At 46.7% G+C, this 18,300-nt stretch overlaps 1 protein-coding gene across 3 annotated transcripts in view; it reads left to right on the forward strand.

The window, feature by feature from the left end:
• The window catches only part of PINX1 (PIN2 (TERF1) interacting telomerase inhibitor 1), a 59,830-nt gene extending 41,808 nt beyond the window's left edge, over nucleotides 1-18,022 (forward strand). For all 3 annotated transcript variants that reach the window (XM_010411387.4, XM_010411388.4, XM_039569351.1), the window contains one exon: nucleotides 16,804-18,022. In XM_010411387.4, coding sequence (XP_010409689.1) covers nucleotides 16,804-17,409 — 606 coding nt within the window. In that variant the 3' untranslated portion in view covers nucleotides 17,410-18,022. The remainder of the gene's footprint in view (nucleotides 1-16,803) is intronic.
• The last annotated feature ends 278 nt before the right edge of the window (nucleotides 18,023-18,300 follow it).

The raw sequence follows: 18,300 nt of genomic DNA on the forward strand, positions 1-18,300 counted from the left end.
GAGGCTGAGGGAGCTGGGAAAGGGGCTCAGCCTGGAGCAAAGGAGGCTCAGGGGGGACCTTGTGGCTCTGCACAACTCCCTGACAGGAGGGGGCAGCCGGAGGGGTCGGGCTCTGCTCCCAGGGAACAGGGACAGGAGGAGAGGAAATGGATCCTCCACAGAAGTAAATTCCCTCCCAAACTCTGCTTGGAAGCGAATGAGCTGTTTCCCTCCCCCTTCAAATTTCTGGAGACAGTGTCGGGAACCCTTCCCATTCCAGCCATATGGGCAAGACTGAACCAGGTCTGCCTCCTTCCACCCTTCCAGCCATTTTTTATTTCCCTGATGTGGCCTTTCAGAGGACGTCTTAACAGGTACCTTCACTTCCATGTTGGGAGAGCAGTGATGCCTGGCTGTGCTGGGTGGGCTTTACAACAGTTAAACTGTTATTAATGGAAAACCAGCTTGAATACACACACACAAAACGTGTAACAAGTATTTCCAGAGCAGCATCCCATGGAGAACTCCCTCTGAGCCCAAGCAGAGAGATAAATCCAAATTTGTGCTTTTTAACTCCTACAGACGTGCAGCAAACAGAGGGGAAGACTATTAGGGAATGAAGAATGTGGTCTCTCTCCAGAGAGTTGAATCTGTCCTGGTGACTCCAGGCAGAGCAGGAGATACAAATGGTTCTGTTTCGCTGCTTTGTTTTAATGTTGATTTGTTTGTAGTCTGCCCAAGGTACTAATTGGTGTTTTACAAGCAGAAATACAAAGGTGTCTGCCCTGAAGAACTCGCTAACAAAAAAGCACTGCAGCACCGTGTTAATGACAGTCAAATTTTCCGCCTAATGAACCAATCACTTTGATAAAATCTCTGCCTCCTGGTGAATTCCCTGCTTTGATTTCCCCCTCGACTCCCATCTCCCGTTACACCTCGCTTTGTATTCTTTTTCTTTTTCCCCTCTGCTTTAAATTTTGGGGGCGGTTCGAGCTCTAATCAACATTTTACGGTGCAGCTCCTGGAGAGAAAGTGAATCACCTCTTTCATTAGGAGCAAATAATGCTGGGCTGATGTTGCAACTGTAGATATTTCAGCTGAGAAAGGTGAAGCCCCTGGCCTGGCACGAGATTTTAAGAGGGATGGTGGCCTGTCATTAGCTTTTAATCCCTTCAATATGCTGTGGTCGCTAACAGGTTGTAACACGGATGTCGGTGCCTGCATTTGCAGCACTCATACCCAGGACAATAATTGAACAATTCCTCCTCTTCAGTGCCGTGTTGGCTTCTTAGCACCTATGTCTTAGCATGGATTCTTTCTTTTTTTCTTCAGGAGCTGTTGATTGCTGCAAAAATAGTCATGTTAATGGTTGCCATCGGCACCTTACTCTCACCGCTTCCATTTGGATGTTGTTGCCCCTTTTCCGGAGGTGATTTCCTCTCTGGAAGAGGCTCTGTGGCTGCTTCTTGTCTGCTTCAGCACAAAATATTATTCTAAATGGTCTTCAGTGGTCATTTATACTCTTGTTACTGCTTTCCTGTTTCTCATTGAGCCTCGCTTCCACCTTAAATCAACACCTCGTTTTAGCACAAGTCGTGTTCTCATGAAGGAAGTGAGGAATGTCTGAGAAATCAGATTAAGGGTAGTTTGAATTAATGGTAAATAGTTCTGGCACATTTGATTTTGGGGAGCTTTGGACCAATCAGCATTAGAGGGATTTCTTTTTAACCTCTACCTGTATGATGTGCTGCTTTCTAAATTGTCCAACTGCTTTTGGATGTGGTATTTTAGACACGCAGAGTGTCAATAACATCCAGTAACAGGCTGGATGAACTCCTGAAGTAGGTCCTGACTTCCTAATTTTTATACTATTTGATGCTAGGTTCTATTTTACCCAAGGGCATTTCTTTTTATTTATCAACACTGAATTATTTTGGTTTTATTTCATCTGCCTAAAGGACTGCTTCATTTTTAGCCTGGTTTCCAGGTCAGCTAAAGCACAGATGATTATTTTTTGGTTTTGAACACGCACCATCCTTGGAAGTGTTCGGAAGACGTGGATGTGGCCCTTGAGGATGTGGTTTATGAGTGAACATGGTGGTGGTGCTGGGTTGACCTTCCCAACCTTAATGATTCCATGATTTTTTTGGTCTATTCCATCCTTTCTCACTGATTTTAGGCCCAGTCCACAGGCAGACAGCAGCCTCACAAATACAAAGTTCCTACTGTTTGTGAAAATAAATGGTTGCATGAAAAGAAAAGGCAAATTGTTTTCCCAGCTGGGCTCAACTGTATCATCAGACATCAGAGAATCCACATGGAAAAGAGACATTACAAACTCCATAACCACAGGAACAACTTCTTTCAGAACCTGTCAGAAGCTTTATCAGGTCCAGGGTCATCCAGCCACAGGATCCAAAGCCACAGAAAATTGAGTTGCTTTGCTTAGGGTTACCACAACCATCCTTTTCTAAATGAAAAACAGAGCTCCCACCTCAAAGAAGCCGTGACCTTCACCTGTGCTTGGAATGACTTCTTGGAGAACTCCGTGGCTCCACCCTCCTGCTTTTCTCAGGGCATTAAGTGTGGGGTAAGGAAGGGAATAAACCTGAGCTGGCATTGCTGAGTCACCGCAGGGATTTGAGATGGGATGACTTTGTGGTAGAGGGACCACCCAGCTCTGGAGGCAGCAGGAGGGATCAGCAGAGGAAAAACCCAAGGAAAGAACAGGGCAGTGGAGGATTAACTGGAAGGAGGCAAAGTAAAACTAGAAAGCAGATTTAAGGTGGATTTTAGAGTGCAATTGTGGGTAAGCAACATCTCTTGAAGCTTCTGTTTAGTTCCTGCTCAATGCGGGGCCACTCAGGTCTACTGGATGAGGGGACACTCCCCATCCCTGGAAGTGTTCAAGGCCAGGTTGGATGGGGTTTGGAGCAACCTGAGATAGTGGAAGGTGTCCCTGCTCATGGTCTTTAAGGTCCCTTCCAACCCAAACCGTTCTGTGATTCTTTATTCTCCTTTTCTCTACACCCTTTTAATGCTCAGTCTCAAGCAATTTCTCTGCTGTTTGGCATCTGGTTTTTTCTCTGCTTCTGGACACTTAGGAATTCTTGGTGAGCTCTTCTGAGGCTTCCATTATAGATTTGAGACCCCCACCAGCAGCACTTCCCTCTCAACAGCTTCTCAGGATGTGGCTGAGGAATGGGAGAGGGACTGGGTACAGCAGCTCTGTGTTGGGCTGATACATCCCTGACAGGAGGGTGCAGCCAGATGAGGATCGGGCTCTTCTCCCAGGTGGCAAGTGACAGGACCAGAGGAAATAGCCTTGAGTTCCACCAGGGGAAGTTTTGATTGGATATTAGGAAAAATTTCCTCATGGAAAGGGTTGTCCAGCCCTGGCACAGCTGCCCAGGGCAGTGCTGGAGTCCCCATCCCTGGGGGGATTTAAAAGCCATGTGGATGTGGCACTTGGGGACATGGGTCAGTGGTGGCCTTGGCAGTGCTGGGGGTGGTTGGACTCAGCGATCTCAGGGGGCTTTTCCAATCTCAGTGATTCCACGATTCTGTTTTCCTTCCCTTACCTGCAGACCTCAGAGCATTAGGAGCAGATGAGACGTTGGGAACAAATTGGTCCTCCCTTTAATCTGACATTTCCTCTTGAGTCTTCATTTTGCTGCTTATTCCTGGAGCAGTTTGCTGCTGAGCTGTGATAAGCATCCCATTCCCACTCCTTTTCCAGAGCTCCTGTGCCAGGAGACGTTCCGGCTTGGAACACGCGCGCTGCCTGCGGGATCGCCTACCTGGCAATTATTTGTATTGTTTTGTACCCACTCAGAGCTTTAACCTGCAAGTCCCCTGGGGCATAGGTTCTGAGTTTTGTGTGGTTCACTGGGCAACCACAGAGCTCTTCACTCCCTTCAGGGCATTACACAAAGTGTTAATAGTAAAATCCTAGGAAATCTATCTGGAATTGCAGGCACAGGGATTTTCTCATTGTCGTTTTTTTGCATTGCTGCTGAATCTTTATGCAGTTCCGTGGAGCTCATACTTGGTGTAATGAAAGACAAGCGTGTTTTCAAAACTCACCCAGGTCAAAACCAGGGATGCAGTCATCACCAAAACAATAAAAAAAGGGAAAGCACCTCTGTTCTGGAGCCAGGCTGGAAGAGCTGGCAGTGTTCACCTGGAGAAGAGAAGGCTCCAGGGAGACCTCAGAGCCCCTTCCAGAGCCTAAAGGGGCTCCAGGAGAGCTGGAGAGGGACTTGGGACAAGGCATGGAGGGACAGGACACAGGGAATGGCTTCCCAGTGCCAGAGGGCAGGGGTAGATGGGATATTGGGAGGAAATTGTTCCCTGTGAGGATGGTGAGGCCCTGGCCCAGGGTGCCCAGAGAAGCTGTGGCTGCCCCTGGATCCCTGGAAGTGTCCAAGGCCAGGCTGGACAGGGCTTGGAGCAACCTGGGCTAGTGGGAGGTGTCCCTGCCCATGGCAGGGGATGGAACTGGATGAGCTTAGGTTCCCTTCCAACCCAAGCCATCCTGGGATTCCATGAGAAGCAGAGCAGAAGCACAAAGGTCGGCCACGGAAAGCAGCCCAAAGGAAAACAAGTCCAAGGATGGGTTTAAAGGTGGAAAATGAGGCTCTTTACTCCCAGGAGAGGAATTCAATGTCAACCCGAGAGCAGGCTGGACAGATACAGATGTGAAACAAAAATAAACCAAATGTTTTCACCTTTAATGCTTGGGAAATCAGGGCTGGATTGTCCATGAGCAGAAAAGCTGAGATAAGACCCTGTCTGTGAGGCTACAAAATGTCTCAACATTACAGGATCAGAGAATCACAGAAGGCTTTGGGTTGGAAGGGTCCTTGAAGATCATTGAGTTCCAGCCATGCCGTGGCTTTTTATCAGTTTTGAAGGACAAGACCTCTCTTCTTCTCCTGGACTATTAAAATTTCCTTTGCCATTGGAGCAGGCCCGGAAAATGCCAGTCCTGTACATGCTGATCTGAGCTGTTCTCTCCTCAAATGACCTAAGGTTAAACCAGGTGAGCTGTTCTGCAGGTTGGCAGAGCCAAAGTTGTGCCAGGGATGGCAGATTTCACAAAGTGACCATGGGGAGCCTTTGTCCCAGGTCACAGCAGACGTGCTCTGTCTTGCCCAGGCTGCAGGGCTGGGTGAGACATTCTGGCACTCGTAGGCTCCAGGGATTATCCATAAATTAGTGCCAACTGCTCCATTACAGGTTTTCCAGCTGCTCTGTGGCCGAAATGGGCTCTTCACGGTCCTGTTCTCAGTAGGGACCACCTCAGTTTGGTGTTCCAAGACAGGATCTACAATCAGTATTTCAGAGCACAGTCACCACTGCTGACCTACTCAAGGCTGCGAAATGTGGAGATTTAATCACACACTTTCTCCCCCTTCTTTCCTCAACATTATTCCTTCTCTGTACATTCCAAATGCCATCTTTCTCCATCCCAATGACCACTCCAAACTGATCATTTATCCTTTTCTTTCCTTTCTTCACCCTGCTTTATGCTTCCTAGGCTCCCCAGGTCCCCACGAAGTCAGAATTCTGCTTCAGCCTTATTAGAAACCTCTGTCTAATTGTTTTGGCACCTTATTTTTCAGTATTGAAGGTATACCCAGGACTCCTAACACTTCCTAAGAAGTGTACAAGAGCCTGGAAGTGCTCTCTTCCAGTAGGAAGCCTCAGGAATTGAAAATGTTTTATTTGCTGCTGAAATAAGAGGGAGTTTTTAGGCTTTCCCTGGTAACTGTTATCATTCCCTACTGGCTGTTGTGGGGTGTCTGGATAAAAACCCAAGAATAGAGGTTCTGTCCTTGTCTCCTCCAGCAGTTTTTTCATCCTAAATGATGTCATTACATTGGTGTTGCATCTTGCTCATGGTTACACTCATCCTGTCTTTCCTTCCTTCAGCGCTCCCGTTGCCAAAGTTAATTTAGAACCAAATTATGAGCCTTTCACCTCCAACTCTGAGATTTATTGTAGTGTTCTCTGTGTAAATACTCACAACGGGTCGTGTTAATGAGAGGGGAAAAGCAGCAAAGCCTGGAAATCCAAATAAAGTCAGAACATTTTATGTCTTCTTTAAAACACAGCGTTCACCTTTGCTTCTGTGCTACCTTGGAGGAGAATCTGTGCCTCCAGGAACTTGGAAGCTGCAAGTGAGCACGGAACAATGCAAGTCCCTGCAGAAATGGGGCTGTGATAACTTGGCTTTTTTGGCCTACATTTCTCAGTGGTTATTATTTGTTAATTATGTTGTAGAGTGCTCACAAGTGGGCTAATTGCTTCCCCAGAGAGCTTGCAAGGAAATGATGGACAGAACAAGGGCAGGATGTTACACATCTCGGATAGCGAGAGGGTAAGGTAGGACACGGGCAAGACGGGTAGGGAAACACTTGGAGCAGCATTTTGAAGCTGAGAGGAGAACAGTTGGGTTGATTTTTGGACAGAAGGAAGAGTTCCAGTTGGAGTTGATCTGAGGAGCTGATTGTCAGAAGAGTTGTTTAAGGAAGCACTGAAACTAAAGACAGAAATGAAGAAGAAGTGCAAGAATTTACCAAAAAAAGGCTGCAGGGAGGCTGTACCTGGCTGGGTTGTAGACACTGGGCTGTGCTGTGTGAATCCTTGAAAACAAGGGTAACACCCTTATGAACTCTAGGCACACTGCATGAATGGTATTCCTTAAAAAATAAACCCCTTTCCTCAGAAAAACTCTTTTCTTCAGACCTTTATAGATGGGAGAGAAGAAAAAAAAACCTGTGCACACACATCCATATTTCAAATTTAATTCTTGCTGTTTGTTTCTGCATCTGTCTTTTAGCCTGCACAGGAGGGCCCTGCTGGTATTTATGGTATTTCTGGTCTGTGCTGCCCCAAATCGTGAAGTTCTGATTCATTTCCCTGTGCTGTGAATCCCCCTTCGCACCTGCTTAAGAGGAAAGGAGCCAAGCCTGAGGAAGGCACACTAAAAAGTGGCAACAAAGTGACACAAGGTATTTCTCAGGGGCTCCTGGGCCACTGCTGGTGCTGAAAAACAGGAAATGTCTGTCCCCTCGCCCAGAGGCCTGAGCTGGTTTGGATCTGTGGATCAGCTCTCCCACGAATCGCCCTCACGGAGCAGAGGAATGGAAGAGGCTCAAGTGTGGATTTTCCTTTTGAGAAGCATTTGCTGAGGGGAAGGGGAAAGGAGCAAACCTTTGGTTTAATTTAACTTCTTCAAATGCTCCTGGAAGCACTTCATTTGTACACAGATCTGCTTTTCTATATTTATTATTAGAAAAGAGCCAGGAGAGGAGTTTGACATTGGCAGGTGTTATTTTCAGGTTTCAAAGCACTCGTGGTTTCCTCTGCCAGAAGCCAAAGCTGTGATGCTGGGACTGTGCTTGCTCTTGGAATTGCTACCAGAACTCCTTTCTCTCCTCTGGGTGCTTCCAATGGTTTTTATTCCATCCTTTCTCTGAGCATCCCAAATCTTCAGACCCCTTTATAATACCTTTGCTTGTATTCACAATCTGGCTGGCCACGCCCCCTTGTTACTTCTTGTGGAGTTCTTCTGTATCTGTGGAGCACAGGAAGAAATCCTGAACTCGGGAATCAATGAGGGTTTGGTCTTTGGAATCCTGAAGAGCAGCTCCCATTCCACACACATTACAAAGGGATAACAAGAAGTGCCCAGGGAATGACAGGACATGTGGAGAAGGCTTGGATTGCTTCTGAGCATGGCAGTGCCACGGGACCAATACCCACAGTACTGGGGACAGGGATGACTGTCCTGGACTTTCTTAAAGCCTTTTTAGACATTTAGAGTCTGAATTCAGGATTTAGAAACTCAGTTTGCACTGATTTGCATCCTGGGCTGATCCCCAGCATGGGCAGCAGGGGAGGGGGGGGATTCTGCCCCTCTTCCCTGCTCAGGTGAGACCCCACCTGCAGAGCTGCTCCAGTCCTGGGGTCCAACAGCAGAAGGACGTGGAGCTGCTGGAGCAAATCCAGAGGAGGCCAGAGATGCTTCAAGGGTTGGAGCCCCTCTGCTCTGGAGCCAGGCTGGGAGAGCTGGGGGCATTCATCTGGAGAAGAGAAGGATCCAGGGAGACCTCAGAGCCCCTTCCAGTGCCTAAAGGGGCTCCAGGAGAGCTGGAGAGGGAGTTGGGACAAGGGATGGTGGGACAGGACATGGGGAATGGCTTCCCAGTGCCAGAGGGCAGGGATGGATGGGATATTGGGAAGGAATTCTCCCCTGTGAGGGTGGTGAGGCCCTGGCCCAGGGTGCCCAGAGAAGCTGTGGCTGCCCCCTGGATCCCTGGCAGTGTCCAAGGCCAGGCTGGATGGGACTTGGAGCAACCTGGGCTAGTGGAAGGTGTCCCTGCCCGTGGCAGGGGTTCGATGATCTTTAATGTCCCTTCCAACCCAACCATTCCATGTTTTTTCTCCTGCACGCTCCTTTAAAATACAATATCTGAGACTCCTGGTGATTTGATTCCTCACAGATCTATCACAGAAGTGCTGCTGGGTCGGTTGTGTTCAGTGTCCCAGCCCCAAGTGCAGGTGAGTGGAATTCCAGGGTTATTTCCATCCTTGTTCATCTGGGATACCTCTGTGAAGGATCTCAAGGCACCTTACAAACATTTTTTGAAACTCCTGGTTCTGCTGTGAATTTCATGCAGTTGATCAGGCATGTTCTGTGCTTTGATAACCTGTGCCAGAGCTGGGGGAAATAACTTCTCCAGGGTTTTCCACCAGCTGGGAAGAGAACTTGGGAAACGTGACCTTCCCAGTCCTGAGCTCGCTTTGCTGGACTGTACTTCCTCTGTTATTCAAGGTGAGAACAGAACAGTTAGAATTGATTTAGGTGCTTTTTGGGAAGATGAAGTCACTGTGTTTGGATCTCTGCATCGTGCCAATAGAGAGATCCTAGGGGAAATCTCTTCCTTTAGTTTTGTTTATATCCAGTCTGAGGCACAGATGTAATTTGCAGGGAAATGCGAAGGGAAAGAGTTGTGCTGGCCTCAGCAGTGGAACTGGAGTGGAATGAGATGTCACAGGGATATCTAAGTGTCTCTCAAGAAATGAAAAGGATTTTCTCTGCCATGTGCTGAGTTTTTTAACTCATTCCTTATGTGCCTTCAGCACCTCTTGGGAATTATCCCACAGTGTGTATTCCTCCTTAGCCTCAGCTCCTGGATTTTACTCACTGCCTTTGTTGTGCAAAAACTGAAATAAATGTGGGGTTTTTTTCCTGAAAAGTGTAAGAACAGTAGGAGGAAGTGTGTGTGTGTGTGCCCTGTGGGACGTGGTGCCAGGATTCCCAAGCTGCCCTTGGAAATACAGGTGCTGTGGCCTGACCAGGATCTGCTCGGGACAGCTGGAATGAATCCCCAGGACTATCGTTGCAATCAAGTCCCTGGCCAAAATTTAATCCTCTGCACTTTTGCAACCCTGTTGTTTCCTGTTTCTGCTGGTGTTTGCAGGCTGGAGGCAAAACCTGGCTGAGTGTCACAGCTTTATTGTGCAGCTCCTGTTTCACGGATGGGAACGGGCTGGGCTCCAGCTCATCCTACACTCCTGAAAATGGATTGTTTGTATCACAAACAAATGGCATTTTGCATACCAAGAGTATTCAGCAAGAGAGATGGGGGCTTTCTGTTGTGTGAATTATAAGAATGAGTGAAAATTGCTAAAACTGGCCACTTGCTGAGGTACTGGATGAGCTTTTGACGAAAATATAAAATAGAAGGACGAGACAGGTTGGGAGAATTTGGATGTGGTTTTAATAGAAACGCATCACTATGGAATTTAAAACTGAAATAAAAAATGGAATCAGCAAATACAATTTAAATGAAAATCAAGCACCTGTAGATTGCTGCAGTGGGGTGAAATGGGTGCTGTTAGGTGGCAACAAAAGCTCCTCACTAGGATGTGGCTCCACGTCCAACGCCAGGCTGGATGGAGCTTGGAGCAGCCTGGGATAGTGGAAGGTGTCCCTGCCCTTGGCAGGGGGTGGAAAGGGATGGTCTTTAAGGTCCCTTCCCACCCAAACCATTCCATGATTCAGAATAGGGGTGTCCTGAAGGATGGTAAAACCTCTATCTTTGGAGGTTTCCATGACTCCACTAAAAAAAGTGGTGGTCTAGCACTCATGGTAGTTCTGCTCCAGAGGTCAATGATTCTATTAATAACCCCCAGATTATTCTAGCCAGAGATTTACTCTAATAAAATTCCTTGGCCTTTTGATTGCAAGAGAAACAATCTGCTCTTTCTTTTGTAGTTGCAAGTGTAGCAAAAATGGATCTCCATCATTCCATGGAAGAACACTGTATTTTTTAAAACATTTTTCCTTGTCCCCTTCCCATTAATTACTTCCTAACCTCTCTTCTTGTCCTTGCTGGGTTAGAGGCAGCTGGTGGCTCCTGTGGAGTGTATAAGTTAATATCAACTGCAAGACAGCAGCTGATGTTTCAATATATTCTGGCACAGATAGAGTCAAACAGGAAAGTGCTTCTCTGTAGTAATTGGAACTTGTCCTTTTAACAAGTGTCATGTCACCCAGGTATTGGACATTCAGGATTTTCATTCCATTTCCCATCAGTGGATTCATTGCTCTGTTGGCACTCAGGATAAACAGTAGTAAAATTAAACCTTCTTGTGGATATGTGATTTGTCCTGGTGACTACGCCAGCATGGCCAACAAAAACCAGAAGTTGCAGGTGACCTGAATTTTTACCACTTTTGTACAAATTGAGTATTCCTGATTCTCATCTCTTTTATTAAACCCTCATTTGTTTTAACAGCCTGCCCATGGAAGTGGTAGAATCATCATCCCAGGAGGGATTTAAAAGCTGTGTGGATGTGGCACTTGGGGACATGGGTGGTTTTAGCAGTGCTGGGGAATTCTTAGACTCAATGGTCTGAGAGGTTTCCAACCTTAACAATTCTGTGATCACCAGGAGGTCAAGTTGTATCCCTGTTGAGGTTTCTGAAGCATTACAGGACTAAAAGATGCTTCTGGAGTCCAGATCCCACATTTTCCATTCCAAGCAAAGATTAACTCCCCCTAACACTTCCCTGGTAGTTGTCTGAGTTGCTTTCAGTGGCTGAGACTCCCAGTGGTTGTTGAGGCTTCACAAAGATACTGATTTCTCCTGGCAAAGTTTCCTGTGGATAATTTCCTTCTGCTGCCTGTCCTTTTCCTCATGAGCACTGGGAAATTGTCCCGTTTTCCCTTTGCATCAGCCCTCTCTGTTCTCATCAGCTCTTCACAAGATGCTGTCTGCACTAAACCAATTTTAATCAGGTAAATTAGAAGCATTAGAGCCTCCTGGGTACCTGTTCCGATGCCAGAATTGACTGCAGAACTGATGGTATGTGGCCTTATTTATGCATGTATTTATTTTAATCCTGCTTAAACTCATCAGGCTACAGGTCTTTGTTCACCCTCTTGCCTGTTTGATCCCAATCCAAACATTAATGCTCATATTTAACTTGAAGTTGTCAACTCCTTAAAGCAAGACTCTGTCATCGTTGATGTCTGCAGAGCTCCAGAGTGACTCTTCAGGAATTATCTGCAGCCATCCTGGGATGGAAAGATACAGGGATGCCCTCAGCTCTTGCCTGTCAAGGTTTGTGCACTGTACAGGGGTCCTACCAACCCTTTGGTGAGGATCTGAAGCAGCAGAAACAGAACAGGATTATTTTAATCTTGTTACAGTTTCTCAACAAGAAAGTTGGTAAGAAAGGCAGAACAGGGGTGGCTGCATTTTAAAGCTAAGAGTGATCCTGTGTTTTCCATGGAATTCAGGCTCCATGTGCTTCATCCAGCCCACTTTCTGTAATGTAAGTGAGAACCTACTGAAATAGTTTAGCTTTATTCTGCCTTTATGATCATCCCTTCTGGACTTTGCCTTTTGTGTCGTTTTTGTGAATCAGATTTCATAAAATTGTTGTGGATTACTACCAACAAAGCAAAGGCACGTGAAATTACTGGGCTTAAGTAATAGTAGTTCATATGTAGCAGACTGAGATGGTATAAGAGATTTTTGTATTCCCCTCTTTTAAGACTTTAAGTGCTAGAAAAGAAATACTTGCATTCTGAAGAGGAGGGAAACTTCTCTGAATTAATCCAGGCTGCTTCTGGTGCTCCTGTGCCAGCACCCTTTACTTTGCTGGTTGGTTCTACCTCACTTCTCCTTCCAGATTGCAGGTGCAGTTCCTCTCTTTGAATATTAATTGTAATAATCCCAGAATGGTTTGGGTCGGAAGGGACCTTAAAGCTCATCTCACTCCCACCTCTGCCATGGGCAGGGACACCTTCCAGTAGACCAGGTTGGGTTTCAAACTCATTTCATTTCATGAGGTGTCAAAATCCTTCCCACTTCGGGCTTCTGCACTTGCTAAACTGTTTTCACTGATGTGAATTTCTTTGATAATTGACCATAATTCCCTGTTTTTTCCTTTCCCTAAATAACTGAAAGGTGCTCTGAGAGTGGGATGCCCTAGAGATCCAATCCTGATCCTGCAGGATTCAGGGGAACCAGGATTTCCCTCTGTAAGTTTAGTGTAGTCCCTTAATGACTTAATCAGCAAGCGAAGAAAGGCAGAGAAAAACACAGTGGTACATGGAGTGCTTTATGTCCTTCACATTATTTTCCATACATTTCACTAATTACATAAACAGATGATATTTACAGGGGACTGTAATTGACCTTCATCTCTTCCTGTGCACTTCCCAACCTCTCCTTGAATTTTCCTATTGTTTCCTCTTACTCATTCCACATTTAACACCATGTTTCAAGCAGTCCTTTTCTTTTGCTTGGGACCATCCTACCAATTCCCTATTCCCAATTCCTTTTAACTTCATCTCCTCAGCTCGATTTTGTGAACAATTTTGGAACTCATGACATGGACAAACATCTCCTCCAAAGCCCAATCTTCAGGTTTCTCTCCAGTTACAGCACAATTGCTCTTTCCCTTTTACCAGCAGTTCTCTGGAGCAGGAATATTTCTTTCTGTCTTTTATCTGGTGGAAAATTGTCTTTCAGAAGCTACAGCAGCACAATCCACTTCTAGGGATATCTGCCTTATTTTTCTTTGAAATTTTTCTCTGTGTTGGGTCAAGCAGGGGAGGAATTGCACAAACTGTGAGGGGTTAGAGAAAACCCCTGGTTAGAGTTCAGCAGTGTTCCCTTGGCTACTGGGAGAGGTACACCACGGAAGCAGGAATACCTTGGCATTTAACAGCCCTTCCAGGTGATTTATGGTTTTACATAAGCTTTTCCTAAACCCAGAGGTTTACTAGGGTTGGCACCTCTTTGCTTGTCTCCATGCCCTGTTAGTTCTGTGCTCAGTGGCCCGTGGTTATTAAAATTCTTATCAATAAAGGAGTTTCTGAGCAAGGTTCTTATTTTCTAAACTCGTACATACCTTTGGAACTCCTCTGCTTAACCAAAGGAACATTTGTTTTTATGCCTAATGTACTTCATGAAAAGAAACGTGTAGAGTTCAAGTAACATTTGCCTTCAATTACCGTAATTAAGTTGTCAGGACTTGAAGTCACCAAAGCAATGAGAAAATCCTTTCCTGGTTGGCCAGGGGGTAACGGGTGTTCTGGGCCCAAGTGTGTTTTACACATCGGGGTGGGGAGGGAAATGGTTCTGGCCAAAAACCTGGGAGTCTGTTTGTCCTTTTGCAATACAGGGTGTCAAAATCCTGCTCTGGGGGGAAGGAAAATGACCCTGTTTGCCTGGGCTTCAGCAGGGCAGCTATTTCTGCTCTGCACCAAGGCTGGATAGATGGGCTGAGAGCAGCGCTGTGAGGGTTACCGAGGCCAGGTGCCACATCCTGCACTTGGTCACACCAACCCCTGCAGCTCCAGGCTGGGGAAGAGCCACTGGAAAGCTGGAAAAGGACCTGGGGATGCTGGTGACAGCGGCTGGACATGAGCCAGGTGTGCCCAGGTGGGCAAGGGGCCAGTGGCACCTGGCTGGTGTCAGGAATAGTGTGGCCAGCAGGACCAGGGCAGTGATTGTCCCTCTGTGCTGGCTCTGCTGGGACACCTCCCGTCCTGGGGGCAGCTCTGGGGCCCTCCCAACAAGAGAGACCTGGAGTGGCTGGAGCGTGTCCAGGGAAGGGAACGGAGCTGGGGAAGGGGCTGGAGCAGCAGGAGCGGCTGAGGGAGCTGGGAAAGGGGCTCAGCCTGGAGCAAAGGAGGCTCAGGGGGGACCTTGTGGCTCTGCGCAACTCCCTGACAGGAGGGGCAGCTGGGGGGGGACGGGCTCTGCTCCAGGGGAACAGGGACAGGAGGAGAGGGAACGGCCTCAAGCTGTGCCAGGGGAGGGTCAGGTTGGACATCAGGAGGAATTTCCCCATGGAAAGGGTTGTTAAACATTGGAAGGAGCTGTCCAGGGAGGTTTGGAGTCCCCATCCCTGGTTGTATCCAAGGAAGGCCTGGACGTGGCACTCGGTGCTCTGGGCTGGTGACAAGGTGGGGATCAGTCACAGGTTGGACTTGATAGTGTTGGAGCTCTTTTCCAATCTGAATGATCCTGTGATGCCGTGGGATTCTGTGCTTGTTGGGTTAGGTCTTATTAAAAACAGGTTTAATATAAATGTAGCTCAACCCGTTTATCCTGGGAATTCTGTCCTGTCAAACTTCTGCTGCAGCTCCGCTTTCAAACGTAACCTGTGTGGAGACGTGTGTGGATACATCCTGTTTTTCCCTGTGTTCCACATCCCTTTGCCAGAAGTCAAATAGTTTCAGTTACTTCATAACCCTGCAGGAACACAACATATCCCTACAAGAAAAGTCCCTAATTTTGATAAGTGCCCACACAAATATCACTGGAATCTCAAGTGCAGCCTTACTTTCGTTCCACTGGAATAGCTTTCTTGAAAGCAGATGGATGAGGAAATCACCACTCGTAATGCATCACTAATGACACCAATTTTTGCATTCCTGCTCATGGGAGTAAAGGTTATGGATGCATAAGGAGCCAGACCTGGAAAACCTTACTCACAGACCCTAATAAACCCCACTTCAGCCAGCAAGTTTAACGATGCCCTCAAGAGAGCCAGATCCCTTATCTGCAGCATCATGCAATAACTATAAAGTGTTGAGATAAGTGGGATTTTATCTCCCAGCTCTCTGCTGGCCTTCCCCGAGTATCAGGTCATGGCAGTGAAAGTGGCTGTGAAATGTGGCTGCTCTGATTTGGGCAGGTTTTACAGTCCCTTCATTCAGGATGTGTGGGCAGAGTGGATGTTCTTATCCATCCATGCATTTATGAATGGAAAACCTGGGAATTATCTCTGACTGTAATCCCTGTGGACCCCCTTTCCTTCAAGAAGGGGCTGTAGGGCAGATGTTGGTGAGGATTCTATGCCTTCCCAGCTTCTCCCATCCAGAGGGGGTGCCTGGTTCCCTGTGGTGTGTACAAGGCTTTAAAGAAACAGTTCATGACCTGAGGGAGCTGGGAAAGGGGCTCAGCCTGGAGAAAAGGAGGCTCAGGGGGGACCTTGTGGCTCTGCACAACTCCCTGACAGGAGGGGGCAGCCAGGGGGGTCGGGCTCTGCTCCAGGGAACAGGGACAGGATGAGAGGGAACGGCCTCAAGCTGTGCCAGGGGAGGGTCAGGTTGGACATCAGGAGGAATTTCTTCATGGAAAGGGTGGTCAGACATTGGAAGGGGCTGCCCAGGGCAGTGGTGGAGTCCCCATCCCTGGAGGTGTCCAGAAAATGACTGGACGTGGCACTCAGTGCTCTGGGCTGGTGACAAGGTGGGGATCAGTCACAGGTTGGACTCGATGGTCTTGGAGCTCTTTTCCAACCTCAATGATTCCATGATTCTGTGAAAATTTGGGACATTTCCAAGAGTCATTTGTGACTTTTGCCAAGCAAAAGGCTATACCACAAAGGCTTTGTTTTGAGTGCTTTGGTATGTATGTGAACAAGCCTTAATTTCAGCTGCCTTTCTGGTTTGTTTATTTTGTAAATCTCAGATAATTTAACAAATTATACATTTCCATCTTGTGGCATTTGTTGCTTTGTCAGAGTCCATTCTCTTCGTGCCATCCATAACATCCAGCTCCAGAGCTATACTTTGCTTTAAGTTTGATATTTCCTTTCCAAAAAGGAGATTATTCACCTCCAGCTGGAGACGAGCAGCTCTTTATTTCATGTCCGCAGAAACCTTGTAAGATGTAACCTGTGATGTTGTTTGTGCCATCTGATAACGTGTGATCAAATGGAGCCTGTTTAAATAACAACATCTGGGACACCCTGACAGCAGAGCAGCTCCGAAACAAACATTTCCAAGGATCAGATAAGATGGAAGAGGTGCCTCAGTGCTGGATTGCTCCCTGGATCACAAGTTCTTTGCTGGAGAGTTATTCCAGGCGTGGGATTTCCTTTGTGCCACGGGCTAATAGATTGCAGTGGATCGTTTTTCATGCTGGTTTATGTCTTGCAGAGACATGTGCTTTGTAAAGTCAGTGTAATGCACTGAGTATGACAGTGGGAGACATGACTTACGTAGGAGCAGGTAAACTGAGGAACTCAAAACAACTGAAAATTGTCTTGGTTTGTGTTCTCTTGCTGCCTCCCAACCTTCTACCTCTTCCTAAACCCTACAGCATTTTTTACATTAAGGGCTGCCTCACTTCCACCCAAATCTGTACTTTCACAGTTAATTTTCAAAGCACCACGTTACTTTTCAGTATTTTCCTTACTAGTGTGCAGAAAAACCCCAGCGTTATGTTTAATGCCATGATTCCTGACTCACTCCTGCTCCTCTCTGTTCACTTGCAGGAGGATACTGGTGATCCTGACTCCCAGGAAGAGAAGGAGGGGAACAACTGGCTCTCCAGCCCTGGAGATGGTTCCAATACAGTGAAGAGTGGTCTCACTGTCCAGGAATATTTCGCCAAGCGCATGGCAAAGCTGAAGGGATCCCAGAAGGAAACAGAAACAAAGGTGGATCATTCCAGCCCGACAGCTGATGAAGCTGTGGAGCCTTCAGAAGAGCTGGAAACCAAAGTGAAAAAGAAAAAGAAGAAGCAGAAGAGAGATGATGAGGCAGAGAGGACAGAGGACTGTGAGAAACCAGGGAAAAAGCCTAAGACAGGGAGCTTGAATGGAAAAGAACTGGATGATCCACTAAATGAATGTCACAAAAGGAAAAAAAAGAGAAAACACAAAGTGGAAAATGAAGGAGAAAGCATCAGTTGTGATGAAAATACAGGCAGTGGAGAAATTTCTGTGGGAATGTTGGAAGAGGAGGAACTCAGCACAGAGGAGCAGGAGGAAAAGCAGAAGAAACTCCGTAAGAAGAAGCACAAAAAGCAGAAAGAGGAGACAGAGGAGTGTGGGGATGGAGCCCCCAGAAAGAAAAAGAAGCACTGCAAGAACCTTTAACCCCCTTCAGGCTCAGGCTGGGGGTCTGGGGTGAGTCTGCACTAGAGGAGGCTCTGTGCAAGCACAGCAGCAGACAACACATTGTACTCCAGGCTTGGACACTGCGCCAGCTCCAGCTGGGACCACAGACTGGATCTAAACACAGGCTGAATCTAAGCTCAGACTGGATCTAAACCCAGCTCTCCCAAAGGAAAACTTGGTGATGTGCCAACAGGAGCTTCAGTACCACATTCAAAAGGGATGCCCGTGAGGGATTAACACATCGAGACTGTGAAAGGCAGGGAACGACTTTCTGCTGCTTCACACTGACTGTGTTTTTCTCAATCCAGGAGAAAAAATAACAACAATAAAAAATCACCCAAGTACTGCCTTTTTATTAAAGTTGTTTTCACTTGTGAGACCCCAGCTCTGCTTCTGGAAGCAGGAGGGGGTTTGCAAAGCTGTCTGTGTTTCTTCAGTGATTTTTGCAAAGTGGTGTCTAATTTTTACATTCACCTCTTTTTACTTACGAAATGAATGTTGTTTCTTCCCAAAATGCTTACTCTGATTAAAGGTTTGCTCCTGAGTGTCAGCACTAAAGGATGAAATAAAAAGACCTCCCTGTGCCTCCAAACCATTGTCAAACTTTTATAACTTTGCACCAAAGCTAAAGGAAGTGTGTATTAACCATATAATTTATTAACCATATCCCTATCTTTGATTCCCAGGCAATATTCAGGATCTCTTCAGTGGTCTCTGGAATTCAGAAAGATGCCTTGGATAGAGCAAGGTTTTTGCCTGAAATTGGGAGACCAATAGATTTTAAAAGCACAGTTAGATGCATTTGGTATTGCCATTCACACATCGAAAACTTGCAGTTTGGATTTATAACCAAACCAGAGCTTGTTTCTC

The sequence above is a fragment of the Corvus cornix genome, chromosome 3 (genome assembly GCF_000738735.6).
Source record: "Corvus cornix cornix isolate S_Up_H32 chromosome 3, ASM73873v5, whole genome shotgun sequence".
NCBI classification, from domain to species: Eukaryota; Metazoa; Chordata; class Aves; order Passeriformes; family Corvidae; genus Corvus; species Corvus cornix.